The 15,634-nt window shown below is 45.1% G+C and overlaps 1 protein-coding gene and 1 long non-coding RNA gene across 6 annotated transcripts in view; one reads left to right on the forward strand and one right to left on the reverse strand.

Moving 5' to 3' along the window:
- The window catches only part of PITPNC1 (phosphatidylinositol transfer protein cytoplasmic 1), a 268,872-nt gene that overhangs the window by 179,317 nt on the left and 73,921 nt on the right, over positions 1-15,634 (reverse strand). The window contains exon 1 of one of the 5 annotated variants that reach the window (XM_049636379.1): positions 8,622-8,917. The exons of the other annotated variants lie outside the window; for them this stretch is intronic. Coding sequence (XP_049492336.1) covers positions 8,622-8,684 — 63 coding nt within the window. The 5' untranslated portion in view covers positions 8,685-8,917. Of the gene's footprint in view, positions 1-8,621; positions 8,918-15,634 lie in introns of those variants that run through there. 5 annotated transcript variants of the gene reach the window in all.
- On the forward strand, positions 8,904-13,836 carry LOC125926689 (uncharacterized). Its single transcript, XR_007459133.1, has 2 exons — positions 8,904-8,986; positions 13,793-13,836. It is a non-coding gene; the product is annotated as an uncharacterized LOC125926689 (long non-coding RNA).

Below are 15,634 nucleotides of genomic sequence, written 5' to 3' on the forward strand. Positions count from 1 at the left end.
ACAATACTCTTTAATATACAACATACAACTTTGGAGACTCTGGATGAGAGCCTGAAGGGTGAGGGTTTCCTGCCTCTGAATCGCCACCACCTTCCCTGCTCCTAAAGCACAGCCTGTCAGTCAACTATAGTCCTCGTTACATGTCTGGATTCAAAATGCTATCTCCCTGCCTCTCCCTGCACTCGTGTTTGCCCCCATCTGATTGTCCTCAGGTGGAAAGGAGAAGACCCCCCTCGCTCACAGTTGCCACTCATGCTTCATGATTTCCACAAGGCTCTCTGGAGTCTATGGATCCATGAAGTTCACGAAGTTCATGGACAGCAGTATCCCAGCGGCACAATGGTAACCACCTCCGGTCAAAGTCATCTTCTCATTAAGTCTTGGGGCGCAGACATAAGGCTAGCAAACTACGTATGGCCACAGGAGGAAAAAAAGGTGTGTTTTCCACCATTACTTCCTTAAAGGCATGCCAAGCACCATATGTAAGTTAATAATAGTCTATCCCTTCCTTTGCCCTTAAGAGAGAATTCAGCTCATGCAGTCCCACCATCACTATATATAAAGTGTTCATTATATACATAGCCCAACACTAAGATAATATACTCTATTCCAAAACACTGCCAAGACTCTGAGAGCATCTTCTGGCACCCTGAAACAGCGGAATGACCATAAATTAGGTAAAAGGAGAAATTTCTTAGTACATTTCAGAAAAAAAAAAAATCAAAATAACCCCCAGCAACAGAATTTCATGTGTAAACAACTCTCGCGTGTTCAAGTTTCAGCTCAATCAACTGTGACTCTTGATATTTTATTTAATACATCTAGGAAGCATCACCAAAAGAATAATTTTAATATTGCTTCTGAATTCAATTAGAAGGGTTACATTTTTATGACAGTGCAACATTTGCAGGGCCCTTCTCTCATACACAAGTTATTAAATCCCCGCAGTCCCTTAATCCACACTGCAGACTAATCTAATGCATTTAAGCCGCCCTTGAGAAGCCATCCCTCAGCTCGTGGCTCGCCCAGCATGATAGCTTTCGCTTTTCTGACCTAAGAAGTCATTTTCTTTTCCCTCTTGACATCTTAAGAGTCATCTTTAATAATGGTTTTTTTTTTCGTAGTTGCAATGTCTTTCAACTCCTGATGTTCCAGACTGACTTGGCAAGTCCATTCTTCTCTGATAGAAATACCCATCCGCTGAGATAGAGTGCCAGCTCTACCCAAGCACACCATCCAGCAGACACCCTGTTACAAAATCCACAAACCCAGATGAAAATCCAGACGCTTTCCAACACGCTCCACACATTTCCTACTGTGCCCACGACAGATGCTGCCAGTAGCACAGCCTCCGGGAAACTGACAAACACACACAGGATGTAGCCAAGGGGTTGGGAGTGGGTACCCTGTGACCACACTACTAACTACTGAGAGAAGTCATGGGTCTCTCGGAGTCTCTGTTTCCCCATTTGTAAGATGGGAAGACTAGTTGTAATCACCTGCATTGACACAATGTCCGAGAGTCAAAAGAAACCCTAGTACTTAGCATGATGTTTGAAGTTGTCATTAATTGTTAGTCTGCTTTCTTAGGGAATCGTTCTAATATTTTCATAGGTCCTGGGTCACCTCACTGGCTCACTCAGTGGAGTGTCCAGCTCTTGATCTTAGGGTCATGAGTTTGAGTCCCACATTGAATGTAGAGATTATACTTATTAAATAATCTTTAAAAAAAATTTTTTTTGGGGGGACGCCTAGGTGGCTCAGTTGGTTGGGCGTCCGACTTCAGCTCAGGTCATGATCTCGCAGTCTATGGGTTCAAGCCCCGCATCGGGCTCTGTGCTGACAGCTCAGAGCCTGGAGCCTGCTTTGGATTCTGTGTCTCCCTCTCTCTGCCCCTTCCCTGCTCGCACTCTGTCTCTCTCTCAAAAAGTAAATAAACATTAAAAAAAATAACAGTAACGATACAATTTTGGTTTCACGGGTCCAGACTAATGGGCCAAGCAAGAACCACTAAGTCCTAAATTAGGGTTCCACCGCCTTTAATATTTTTTTTTCAGAACCAGGTCAGATATAAATTAATAATGACAGCCGCCCCTAGAGAATTACACCAGCTTACGTGATGACTGAACTAAAGATGAATTCTTGGGTATAAAGTCAGGATGGTCCCAATTTAGAATAACAAAACGTGTCAACAGAGGCCTCTGTTTTTCATCTGGAAGACACTGGCTACAAATTATCTCAAGCTTAACAGAAATCTTAATTAGGCTGAGCTAGCGAGTAAGCATTAGCATGAGTATCCAGGACTCTGACAGCAACCTTCTGAGGTGGGTGCAGTGCCCATAGCGCGGGTAAGAAAACGTATGGATAAAGAAACCGGTTAATAGGGATGAAGAGAGCACAGAGAGCATGGCTAATCCACGACAACCAACAGCGTCGGCGACATTATAAAACTTACTCCTCTTCAGCTACAAACCGAGCTGTGTTTTGAAAATTGAGATCAATATGCTTTTCAAGCAGAAAAAGCACAACGTAAAGTACCAAGTCCCCTCAGGCTACCTACCAATCCAGGCGGTTGGCCCCTCTCTGTAAACGTCCCATTCGCCCCTTCTGCTCTCAGCTGGGTGGGTGGGGGATGCGTGGACGGGCAGATGTACGTACAGTCTTTGAAATCGATAACACCAGAAGTCATAAAACATCTCCCAAAACATTTGCAATGATTAAACCGGAATCATGTCCCCAAAGAGACAATCCATCTTCATGTTGGTCAAAAGAACGTCAGTTAAGAAAATTATTTTACTGTACTGTTTTTCAGTTCTTTGATCACTTTATAATAAGGAAATATTTTATTTTTGTTGTCACTGTGCGAGTTCCACTCTCAGAGCTCTGAACAAGAGTTTAAAAAAGACAGGGGTGCCTGGGTGGCTCACTTGGTTAGGCGTCCAACTTCGGCTCAGGTCATGATCTCGTGGTTCGTGAGTTCAAGCCCCACGTCAGGCTCCGTGCTGACTGCTCAGAGCCTGGAGCCTGCTATGGATTCCATGTCTTCCTTTCTCTCTGCCCCTGCCCTGCTCACACTCTGACTCTCTGTCTCTCTCAAAAATAATAAGACATTAAAAATATTTTTTAAAACATTAAAAAAAAAAACAAAGATGGCACCCTCGCTCCCCCTTCATCTCATTCCTGATCTACCACCCCATGAGTCAGGAACTGTGAAAGTATTACCTGCACAAAACCACCAAAGCACCAAATGGTTCTTACTGTCCTCCTTCAACTACTTTCTTGCATCTTATGGACTGTCAGTGAAATATCAAATCACAGGTATTTGGAGAGCAGTGGGTTTCAGGGACTGTATTTGGGGTGGGTTAAAGAATGGGCCCCAATCCTCCATTTGACTTCTGGAGGGTTTGTTTTGTTTTATTAGCTGGAACTCTGCAGACTTGAAAAATCTGATGCTAGGCACAAGATATGCAAAATTTGATCCTATCGTGAAGAAGGTAATAGATCATATGATTGCCAGAAGTCTATGAAAGACAGAAAAATTTCTAACCAAGGGGGGAAAAAAACTAGTATGCTCGTGGTTTGTCTTCCAGCTGGGTCTAGAAACACCTTATTCAAGATAACCACATTAAAAAGCTTTTATTAAAGTTTATTTATTTATTTTGAGAGAGAGAGAGGATACGCACGTGCAGGGGAGAGGCAGAGAGAAAGACAGAGAGAGAGAGAGAATCCCCAGCAGGCTCCGCACTGTCAGCTAGGAGCCATCTGCCAATGGCAGGGCTCGAACTCACGAACCATGAGATCGTGACCTGAGCTGAAATCAAGAGTTGGACGCTTAACTGACTGAGCCACCCAGGCGCCCCACATCAAAAAAACTTCAAAACCATACTTTTGTAAGTTTATTTTTAAAATAACTCCTACCAACGTGGGGCTCCACTCACAACCTGTTGCCTCAAGAATCACATGCGTCACCAACTAAGCCAGCCAGGCGCCCCTTAATTAATTTCTCATTGCTGGACATTTGCTTTTTTTTTTCCTCCGGACCCTTTTTAAAATTCTGGTGTAAACAACACTGAGAGAACATTATTATACATAAACTTTCACGTATCTGTCAGTTCGTTTTTTTCCCCTAGGTCTCTATTCTTGGCATATCTTTGCAAACAAAGATGTTTCCTCTTTCTGGGTACGTATATTAAGTTTTTGTCTGATAGGTGTTTGCAAGGCTACATTCATTAATTATGTTTTTGGATGAATTCCCCTTCATGTTTTGACATCCATAGACAACTGGGAAACCAAACATGGTTCCAGCTCCCCGGTCAGCACCCAGGATGAATAAATAAATGACCCCCTACAAGTTGGTATCAGCCAAACTCCCCTTATTCAGTGTCGCCCTCGTTAGCGACATGAACAAAAGGAAAAGCAGTAGGAGACCTTGTTTCCTGCTGACAAACCTTGATCTACATCTGTGTTGCCAATTACTTGCTCAACAAACCTGTTACTTTTTTAGAAATAATAAATAGTTCAGGGAAAGTCATTTTGAATCGTCTGACATCTGTTGCTTGTATGACTCTGAATTATTCATCAGTGAGCATAAACAGTATTAATTAAAGAAAAGTACTGAAGCAAACCACTGAAATAGAAATGAACACTGCAGAAGAAAATGCCTTTACTCAAAGCATACTCCCTTGTCATTGACAAATATCTCAAAGAACATAACGGTCCTTGGAATTTAAAGGGGCCAGCGGGCACACTTAGAAATCAGAAGGCAAGATAGAAGTAATGAACACTATTTTGTTTCCGAATTTATTTTGTTCTCTCCTTCAGGAAAAAAAAAAAATCGCTCTCTTAGGTCTGCTCTCTCAGCATTTTACCTCCTTGGTTTGGGGGAGTTTTATTGTATTCCAGGGGAAAGAAAGTTTACTAAATGAGGTTCAAAAGAATCACAACAATAAGTACAGTAGTGGATTCAAGTCACCTCGTGCTCATTTGTCAACTGAGATTTCAATATATTAGTGGAAGAGCTGCTCCCCCACCCCCTCAAATTAAGGATGGCTCCATTAATCTGGCTGCCACCGCCTGATCGTTTATTTCCATGACGACTTGGGCACTTCCTTTTGACACAGCGCTTTCTTGAGGTAAAAGAGCAAAAGAGAAAAACCTTAACGGCCCTGCTGGCCACAGGGGTGGCCGCTGGCTAACTCTGCCCCAGTCTGTCTGTCGACTCAATTAGAGCGACATTAGATTCAGTAACACCCTCGGCAGTAGGAGACACTAGGGAACATGCGTGTGTGTGTGTGTGAGTGTGTGTGTGTGTGTGTGTGTGTGTGTGTGTGTAGGAGAAGTGTGGGCACAAAGGAAAGGTGTTAAAAGTGTTTACGAAGCACTGTTGGTAAACAGATGCCTGGGAGAGGGGAGGCAGGGGTGTCTCTGTAACTGGTTTCTCAGGTGCCAGAAGAAACAGGGCTCTCAGGCAGAGCAAGGTTGGGGAGCCGCTGAGGGGGGCTTGAACCGGGAGATTTGCACAGAGACCTATTCCTTTGTGTGGCTCCAGTGAATTGCTGAGCAACCATTGCTAGACTCCCAGGTAACCAGGCCTGCTCCTTCCACTCCAGGACCGACTGCTGGGGTTGCTGTGGGCAACACAAGAGAAACACTGGGGAGGGCAGAGGGGCAGCACAGGACAGACAGGCGGGAGGAGGAAGAAGGATCGAGAAAAGGACTGAAGGAAAAGCCACAAGCCCCGCTTGGGGTCCTTTCAAAAGCCCTGAATTCGGAGGGATGGTAACCGACTGGCAATCACTGGCACTCGACTAATGAATGGCTTCTGTGCATAAATTAGCACTCCAGTCTCTCCAGATCAGATCTGCGGGAGACCTCCCAAAGCTTCCAGAAAAAAGAGAGCCACAGCAACCCTCTTTCAGTGACACTCTTTGAAGGGATTTCACGAATGGGGACAAGCCTCCCTTGTTCCTCCAAGTTTGGTTTGTTCTGGTGGTTTTGTTCCTTTGCAGGAGGTACAGGAGATGGGCGGGGGGGGGGGGGTTCTGCTTGGAGAAGACGACAAAACAGCCCTGCCTGGCTTCGAATGGCCGTTCATCACAGAGGGCTTGTTGTCAAAGACGGCAGAGAAAAGAAGCCAAGGATCTCCGTTTCCCAAAAAAGGCTGAACAGGGACTTCAGTGTCTCTTTTAGGCACTACTCAAAATGAAACTACAGATTTAGAAAAGATCTCTCATATAGCATCGGGTTTTAAGAAACGAACTAAAAAAGATCTCTTTTAGAAAGACGATGGATGGATTCGTTGGATCAGAAGAGGGTTGCCCGGCCCAGAGGCCCCTCATCCGAACCCCAAGTCCGACCGGGATGAAGCCTGTTTGTAAGGTCAGATGCTTCCCAGATGCCCCCACAGCCTTAATTTCATTCAAATATTCAAACACCAACGTTTACATTTAGAAAAACAGAAACCAACAAAGAGGCGCTGCCTCCCTCCTTTTCAACACAGGCGGCTTCTAGGCTAGAGATCGAGGGAGAGTCTTGGGGAGCTGAACCCAGGCTGAACCTGTCCTCATGGGTTCAGCCGGCACTGACGCACCATCAGTCTCAACAGGAAGAGCCCAGAGGTAACCCACAGACTGGAGTCTGGGTTTGGCGATTACGCCGTGAGGCACCCGTGCTGTGAAACACACTCTAACGGCTAGCTGTGAGCAAGACCGGGTGGGGGTAGAAGAAGGGCCCCTGGGTTCTCTTGTGGCTTCGATCTGGGACGCCCACGGCACCCACCGAGCAGGCGGAAGCTGGGGCCCTTGACGAAGGCCACCCAAACCGTGAATGGTAAACATGAAATACAAACAGGTGTCCTCAGTGGGGATACCAACGGGCAGCTCAGTACACCCCCCTCTTCAGAGGCAACACCGTGTGCTTCCAACTCCACCGTGCGCAGGGATCACCCGGGAACCTTGTTCCCATGCAGACTGATTCAGAAGGTCTGGGGGGGGGGGGGGTGGCCTGAGAATCCGCATTTCTAACAAGGTTCCAAATGCAGACCACACTTTGAGGAAGAGCGGTGTGCCTGAATCACTGTGGTTCCAAAAGCGGAACCCATGACCCAGGGCTTCTGCAGGGGAATTAAATCAGTACCGACGGCAGGGAGGCCAACCTCAGGGATGTTTTACGTTTTCCAGGTGATTCTTACGTATGGTCAGGGCTGGGTATCCACTGGTTGGACTCATGCTGGCTTTCATTTTTAACGGCATCTGTGGACCCAGGAAACCCAGTGTCTGGGAATCACGGTTTTGTATCCAAAAAGGGTTGCTGGCCGAAATGGATTGGTATAGACACAAACAAACAGTATTTGAAAACACAACGAAGAGAGATATAATATGATACTTATTTTACATGATAGTGTGTCAGTTTCTTTGATGAAAGCGAGGAGTTCATAGTGTCCCTGACCAATCAAATTCCACAAGCGTGGGCCACATGCTAAGGCTCTGGAGGAGACTGTTGTAGTTAAGGGTCCTCCCTGCTGTTCTGTTAACCCCCCCCCAAGGCCAATGCCTTGGGACCGTAACTTTCTTAGATGACAACTGACTCATAAATGGATTTTAGGTCCCAAAAGCATCCCAGCTAGTACCTTTAAGTACTGAGCATGGGTGGTTCAGTCTGTTAAGCCTCCACTCTTGATCTCAGTACGTGAGATCGAGTCCCAAATCAGGCTCTGCGCTGATAGCGTGGAGCCTACTTGGGATTGTCTCTCTCTCTCTCTCTCTCTCTCTCTCTCTCTCTCTCTCTCAAAATAAATAAGTAAACTTAAAAAAAAATAAAAGTCCTGAAATTTTTTCAAATATGGATTCCTGCCAACAACTAATGGCCCATGCAGGACCTATAAAGCAAACTCACGGTCCCTTCCTTTCCACCCCTGTCCTATCCTTCTGATCCACAGCTCCAGGCTGCAAGGAAGGTACCCTGCAGCCAACTTTCCACTTTCTGTGCAATAAACAGAACTCCGAAGGGCATCAGTTCTGCCAGCTGCCAACAGATGGCATCAGCGATCGCACAAGGTCGTTTGAGCCTTAGCCTTGGCTTGGTTCCTTAATCTCTGTCATGTTTGCTGTTGGAAATGCTGTTAAAAAACTTACTGGAGGTGAAAAAAAATTAGGCCAAAATGCAAGCCATCTTTGGATAATAAAATGAGAGCCACGGGGCGCCTGGGTGGTTCCGTCGGTTAAGCGTCCAACTTCGACTCAGGTCATGATCTCATGGTTTGTGGGTTTGAGCCCCACATCAGGTGCTGTGCTGACAGCTCAAAACCTGGAGACTGCTTTGGATTCTGTGTCTCCCTCTCTCTCTCTCTCTCTTTTGGATTCTGCGTCTCCTTCTCTCTCTCCCTCTCTCTCTGCCCCTCCCTCGCTCGCTCTCTCTCTCTCAAAAATAAATAACACATTAAAAAATAATAGTAATTAAAAAAAAAAAATAATAATAATAAATAAAATGAGAGCCTTAAAGGAATTCAGAGTCCCTGACATCCCCAGCGCTCTTAAGAAACAACTGTACCAGCAACCAATGCTCACCCAGCTAGGTTAAGTGTCATGTCGGTTTTTAGAACAAACTGGCTTTTGGAAACTCACCTGTGAAACAGCTTCTATGTCCCCATGTGACATAACAACGAAGTTGCTTCTCTCGGCCCACATAGAAACCACAGAGAAAGCAAAACAACCCTCCACCGTGAAGCAAAACTCTAACCGCAACAACGCTTTTCAGAAGCAAAGACGCTCTGAGAAACAGAACCGTGTTTCCTCTTGATTCATCCGGCTTGTGTGCTCAGAACACCCACTATCCCCAAGGAAACAGGGCCCTGCTTCACCAATGGCAACAAAGCCGAGTGTTCCAGCTGGGACAGCTCAGTTCTTTCTGCGGGAACTTAGAGGTGAATGCCTCGTCTTAGTCTTTCGAAGGTTAAGATCAGGAATCCTGTGGGTTGCCAGACTTCTGTGTAAGTTATTTTACATCAGTGGTTCTTAGCCAGGGGTGATTTTGCTGTCCAGGGGACCGCTGGTGGCACTGAAGACATTTTGGTGGTCACACTGGGGGAGGAAGCGAGGATGTTGCTGGCATCTTGTGGGCACAGGACAACCCCCACAACGAAGAATGATCCAGTCCGACTGTCAAGAGTGGAGCGGTTGAGAAACCCTTCTCTGGAGGCCAAGAATTGGGGCCAAGGAAATTTAAATTCCAAAAGTCAGTTTCCCAACTGACCGAGAAGACAAAAGCTAATTAATGGGAACTCCCTCCTGACGTCAAAATTGGCCGTCCAGTCTTTCCTGGTCCCTGTTTTTGAGAACAGAGTGTCCCTCATTTTCACCAAGGCGTCCCCTCTGAATGTCATCATTGCTGACCTTCTCAGGAACTTCGCTCCATCCCCCATGTGCTCTTGATCCGCACTGACACTCTTACCACCTCCCTCCACCTGATTCAAAGAGGCTGTTTTCCTATTTCAAAAACCTCTCAGGGGGCACCTGGGTGGCTCAGTCCGGTTGAGCGTCCGACCCTTGATCTTGGGGCCATTGAGTTCGAAACCCACACTGAGTGTAGACATACCTTAAAAATAAAATATTTAAAATAAAAAAAAAGCTCTTGGGGAACCCTCTTGCACTGTCGCTGGGAATGCAAACTGGTGCAGCCACTGTGGAAAACAGTGTGGAGGTTCCTCAAAAAATTAAAAATAGAGCTGCCCTATGACCCAGCAACTGCACTACTAGGTTTTTATCCAAAGGATGCAAAAATGCTGATTCGAAAGGGCACATGCACCCCACTGTTTATAGCAGCATTATCTATAATAGCCAAATTATGGAAAGAGCCCAAATGTCCACCAACTGATGAGTGGATTAAGAAAAAGTGGGATGTATCCACAATGTAATACTATGTGGCAATGAAAAAGAATGAAATCTTGCCCCTTGCAACAGGTGGATGGAACTGGAGGTTATTATGCTAAGCAAAATAAGTCAGAGAAAGATACTGTGATCTCACTCATATGTGGAATCTGAAAAACTTAACATGTTCATAGGGGAAGGGAAGGAAATATAAGATAAAAACCGAGAGGGAGGCAAACCATAAGAGACTCGTAAATACAGAGAACAAACCGAGGGTTGATGGGGGTGGGGAACTGAGGGGTAGGGAAAATGGGTGATGGGCATTAGGGAGGGCACTTGTCGGGATGAGCCCTGCATGTTATATGTAAGTGATGAATCATTGGTTTCAACTCCTGAAGCCAAGACTACACTGTATACTAACTAACTTGAGAATAATTAAAAAACAAAAACAAAAACAAAAACAAAAACAAAAAACACAAAAACTCTCACCCAAAGAATGAAATAAATATCCGTGAGTCCTTACTGATACAAACAAATGAATCGATAAGCTAATAAATAAATAAATAAATAAATAAATAAATAAATAAATAAATAAAAGGAAGAGAAGGGACACGTCTTCCTTACAGAGGAACTCCAAATAATAAATACAGAAGGAAGGAGAGAAAACAGAAAATCTCTAGAATGCCAGCCACAGTAATCATAGCTGCAGGATCTCCTGGTGAATGTTCAAGGTTCTTAAAGGGGAACTAGGATACTTGCAGAGCCTGAAAGAATCTTTCTGAAAGTATTTATTAATTACTGTGATGGTTTCAGCCCATCTGAACCTTTCTTTGATAGCCTCCCCTTAGGAGGTAGAGCTTACTGCCCCTCCCCCTTGTGTGCTGGGTTTAATGGCTCACTTCTAATGGATAGAGTATGTCCTAAGGACAGCTTTCTAGAACGTCAGGCTGACCTCTTTAGGGGTTTTATTCTAAGGTCACGGAGACCTTAGGTCAAGGTTATGGACACAATACCCAAATGCAACATGCACCCGGGTGTGGCTGGTAGGCACCTTTGTTGTTTTTTTATGATTTTGAATTTTCCATCAAGATACAGATGGGGCGGAGGGGGCGGGGCGCCTGGCTGGCTCAGTTGGTACAAACATCGGATTCTCGATCCTAGGGTCATGAGTTCAAGCCCCACGCGGTGGGTGGAGCCTACTTAAAAAAAAAAAAAAAAGATACAGAGCTTGGTGTTTACCCTTAGTGACAATAACCTGCGGAGCAAATATATTTGGGGTGCAGGCAAGGCAAATCTATCAGACCCCTAAAGGGATTTGAGGGTTTAGCAAAAGGACAATACTGGCTTCCAGAATTCAGAATTTTGCAACAGCCCTTCAATCCTGGAGAAATCACAGAGCAAGGACACTTCAAAAGCATGGCTGACAGCACCCATTCAGTTAACACCCCGTTCACAACTGACCCCTCTCTCACCATTCCACACCCTCTTCATCGGGTCTTATGTCAGGGCAAGAAATTTGAGTTGGTGGGGGAAAGGAGGGGAATTTCTTGGATGCCTCAGAGCCCTTTTAGCCTGTTCACAGGAGAAAAATACTTACTTTCTACTAAAAATAGGTTGGTTGTGAACCGCCTGGGTGGCTCAGTCGGTTAAGCATCTGACTCCTGATTTCGGCTCAGGTCATGATCTCACGGTTTGTGGGTTCGAGCCCCACATCAGGCTCTACACTCACAGTGTGGAGCCTGCTTGGGATTCTCTCTCTTTCCCTTTCTCTACCCCTCCCCTGCTCATGCTCTCTAACTCTCTCAAAATAGATAAACTTAAAAAATAAAAATAAAAATAAATAAAAGTAGATTGGTTGCTGGGTTGTTCGAGGCAGAAAATTAACACTCCCTTCCGAGGCCTATTTAGTTGACTCTGGTACAACGTGGTTGAAAGACAGATCACGAGTAAAGCATCCGTCTTCTCCCACCCAGCACCAGGGCCCCCCACTCCTCCCCAAGCCAGAGAACCCCCAGTGGGATTCAGCTCAAGCCACAGGTGCAGAAGGCACAGGCTTCTGACTTTTTTTCCCACTCTGTCCATGAGTGGAGTTTTTCCAGGGAGGAGGGGAGGACACTGAATTTGGAGGGAGGGGGGTGGGGGGGACTCTGAAGAGGGACACTTGGAGGACAGGTAAATTATGTTAAAGGGGACGAGCTAGAAAAAGGCCAAAGCCTGGCCCTGGTCTCTTTGCTGGGGAATGCCAGAGGGCCCTGCCTGGACCCCTTCAGCAGGGGTGGCTGTTGTGAGTGTCACTGCTAAGGGGTCCCATGTGCCTCCTAGTCCATGAAATTGCCTTTTGCCTCTGGAAGCCACTCCTCCTGGGAAGTTATACTTACGCTGAAGGAGGCCCGCAACCTATCAATGGTTGACACGGGCGAGGGGCACAAAAGGTCGACCCTCGGGCTTTGGGGGAGACCAGCTCTGTAGCACAAGTCACGCTCCCAAATTCCCCACGAACCTGGCTGAAGCTCGGCATTCCCCGACCTGCCCTGCCACTCTCCCTACCTCACCCTCACACTATCCCTCAGCTCCCTGCACACAGCCTGACTTCTAAGGAAGTCCTGATGCAAGACTCTGGGAGTTGAGCTTCTATGAAGTTTTGGAAGCATCTGGCAGATCCTGGACGAGAACTTCCAGCCCAAGGATTCCAGCACTCCCCTGAGAAGAACCGAGCAGAAGGGACTTAAGACCAAAGCCCAGTTGATGCCCTAACCACCAGAACCTCCTGGTTCTTCCTTATTCAGGTTGGAGAAAAAACATTAGAAGGAGGGGCTCTGCCACACCTGGGTGACAGACCTGTGTCCTAACAAGATTCTACAACAAAACGCTGATTTTGCTAATGCCTGGGCACCCTGTACCCAAGTTGGGAAAAACTCAACATTGGCAAGCCCAATCTCACTGATCACTCACAAAAAAAAATTTTTTTTAATGTTCATTTATTTTTGAGAGACAGACAGAGTGGAAGCAGGGGAGGGGCAAGGAGAGAGGGAGACCACAGAATCCGAAGCAGGCTCCGGGCTCCGAGCTGTCAGCACAGAGCCCGATGCGGGGCTCGAACTCACAAGCTGTGAGATCACGACCTGAGCCGAAGTCTGACGCTTAACTGACTGAGCCACCCAAGCACCCCTCACTGATCTCTTATAAGGCAAAGAGTTATGCCATTCATCAAGTCTTTCTCAACAAGGTACATATGGGATTTCATAATGGTGTTACCATCATGGCAGACTCTGGCCTTAGTGCCTTTGAAGGCTATTTCCTAAATACTGGATCGGTTGGAAATCCTATCCTTTACACACACACTATTACCTTCCCTTCCTCCCTTTTCTTATTTCTCCTGGGACTTCTCAGGATCACCTCCCCAAATCTTCAATCTTTGGGTCAGCCTCTGGAGACCACTCTAAGACAGATATATAGATCCAATAACATAAAATCTTAAAATCATAAAATTTTTTTCCAAAGGGCATAGTCCCAGTGGACAGCCCAAGAATGCAAAGCATGCCTCTGTGATCTAACTAGGAGTAATGCTAAGTTAAAGTACTTGATTCGTGGGCAAAGTAGCTTAAGACCCAGGTAATTGTAAAAGAGTAAAACTTGTAAAAGCCTAAACACTCCATACAACTCATAAGACGGTGCTTCTTGGGTACAATTTTAAATTAGCTTTTTAAATTAGCTTTCATAAATCTTTGCCTAGTCCGTTATATTTCAGATGTTGAATTTAGAACAGCACTCAAAGATTTTTATGGGGCAAGTTTCACGGTTCCAATTCCAATTTACGATTCTTCCTTTACGGACTTCCTTTTGGAGTTCACCGGTATATGAGTCCTTGAGGACTAAAACACCAATGAATTAATCAAAGGAAAAATGTTCTGTTTCCCTCCCCCGTTTAGAAATTCGTTGAAATATAGATGAAGTTCCATCCTGAAGAGCAGAACGTTCTGAGAAAGCCATCAGCCTAAATGCCTTTATGAATAACTATGATGTTAGAAGCTCAAAGATTTTACATCTCGGCCACACGAATAATCAGACCACTAAGGAACACAGAGAAGAAAATGCACATAATGCAGGTCTATATATTTTTTTCTCTGCTTATATGAACGCCTAAGTTATCCTGTCATTTTTACCATCATATACACATTCAGGTACCTTCTCCTGATATCTGTGGTGCTACCTGACCCTAAGGGAGGGACTTCTGTAAGCTGATTTTGCTTCCTCAGACCTCCAACTATGTGAAGCACAAACTAATCTCAGCATGAAGGCAACATCCTGCTTAACCTGTAAGAACTGGTAGTTTGGGCTCAGGGAAAGCTGAATCAACGTTGCCACAAATGCATACGATGGCAAAATATGCCACAAATTCAATTAAAAAGTGATTATTCAGTACGGCAGATAAGTATTTAAACAAGAAAACTTGGGGCACCTGACTGGCTCAGTTGGTAGAGCATGTATGTGACTTTTGATCTTGGGGTTGTAGGTTCGAGCCCCACGTTGGATGTGGAGATTACTTAAAAATAAAATCTTTAAAAAAGAAAAAAAGAGGGGCGTCTGGGTGGCTCAGTCTGTTAAACGTCCGACTTAGGCTCAGATTATGATCTCGGGGTTCATGGGTTCTAGCCCCGTGTCAGGCTCTGTGCTGTCAGCTGGAGCCTGAAGCCTGCTTCAGATTCTGTGCCTCCCTCCCTCTCTCTCTCTCTGCCCCTCCCCTGCTCACGCTGTCTCTCTCCCTCTCAAAAAATAAACATTTAAAAATTTTTTTAAAAAAAGAAAGAAAGAAAAAAGAAAACTAACACAAATCACACTTTCAACTCCCCCTAGCTGTCAATCAGAGGTACAAAGAGAGAACTGTCCAGCAATATTCATCCCCCTTAAGCTATTATAAACTGTTACTTGCTATGTAATAGTATTTATAAGTACAAATTACTACAGGATGCTTATCATTTTTAAAATAAAAAATGCTGGGGCACCTGAGTGGCTCAGTCAGTTAAGCATCTGACTTTTGGTTTCAGCTCAGGTCATGATCTCACATGCATTCAAGCCCTACTTTGGTCTCTGCACTGATGGTGCAAAGCCCGCTTGGGATTCTCTCTCTCCCTCTCTCTCTCTGCCTCTCCCCCGCTCACTCTCTTTCTCTCTCTCTCCCTCAAATAAATAAACTTTAAAAAAAACTTTAATTAAAAATGCCAAATACCATTAGTATATTACTATATATACATGTGTGTATATATAAACACAATCTATGTATTTGTCGATATAGTTATTAACCCTTGAACAACACACGTTTGAACTGTGTAGATTCACTCAGATGCAGATTTTTTCAATAAAATACGGTACAGAACTGCAAATGTATTTGCTCTTCCTTATGATTTTCTTAAGAACATTTTTCTTTTGTCCCATCCAAGTACTAACCAGGCCCGACCCCGCTTAGCTTCCGAGATCAGACGAGATCGGGCGCGTTCAGGGTGGTATGGCCGTAGACAACATTTTCTTTTCTCTAACTTACTTTATTGTAGGAACACAGAATATAATATACAAAAGATGTGTTCGTCGGCTCTACGTTACAGTAAGGTTTCTGGTCAACAGTGGGCTGCTGGTAGTTAAGTTTTGGGGGAGTCAAAAGTTATACTACCTGTGTAGGATGGGGGGGAGGAGGTCAATACCTCCTGACTCCTGCAATTGTCCAAGGGTCAACTGTAACTATTTAGTGATCAAACTAGTCTTCACCCCCCACACCA

This window comes from Panthera uncia, chromosome E1 (genome assembly GCF_023721935.1).
Source record: "Panthera uncia isolate 11264 chromosome E1, Puncia_PCG_1.0, whole genome shotgun sequence".
Lineage (NCBI taxonomy): Eukaryota > Metazoa > Chordata > Mammalia > Carnivora > Felidae > Panthera > Panthera uncia.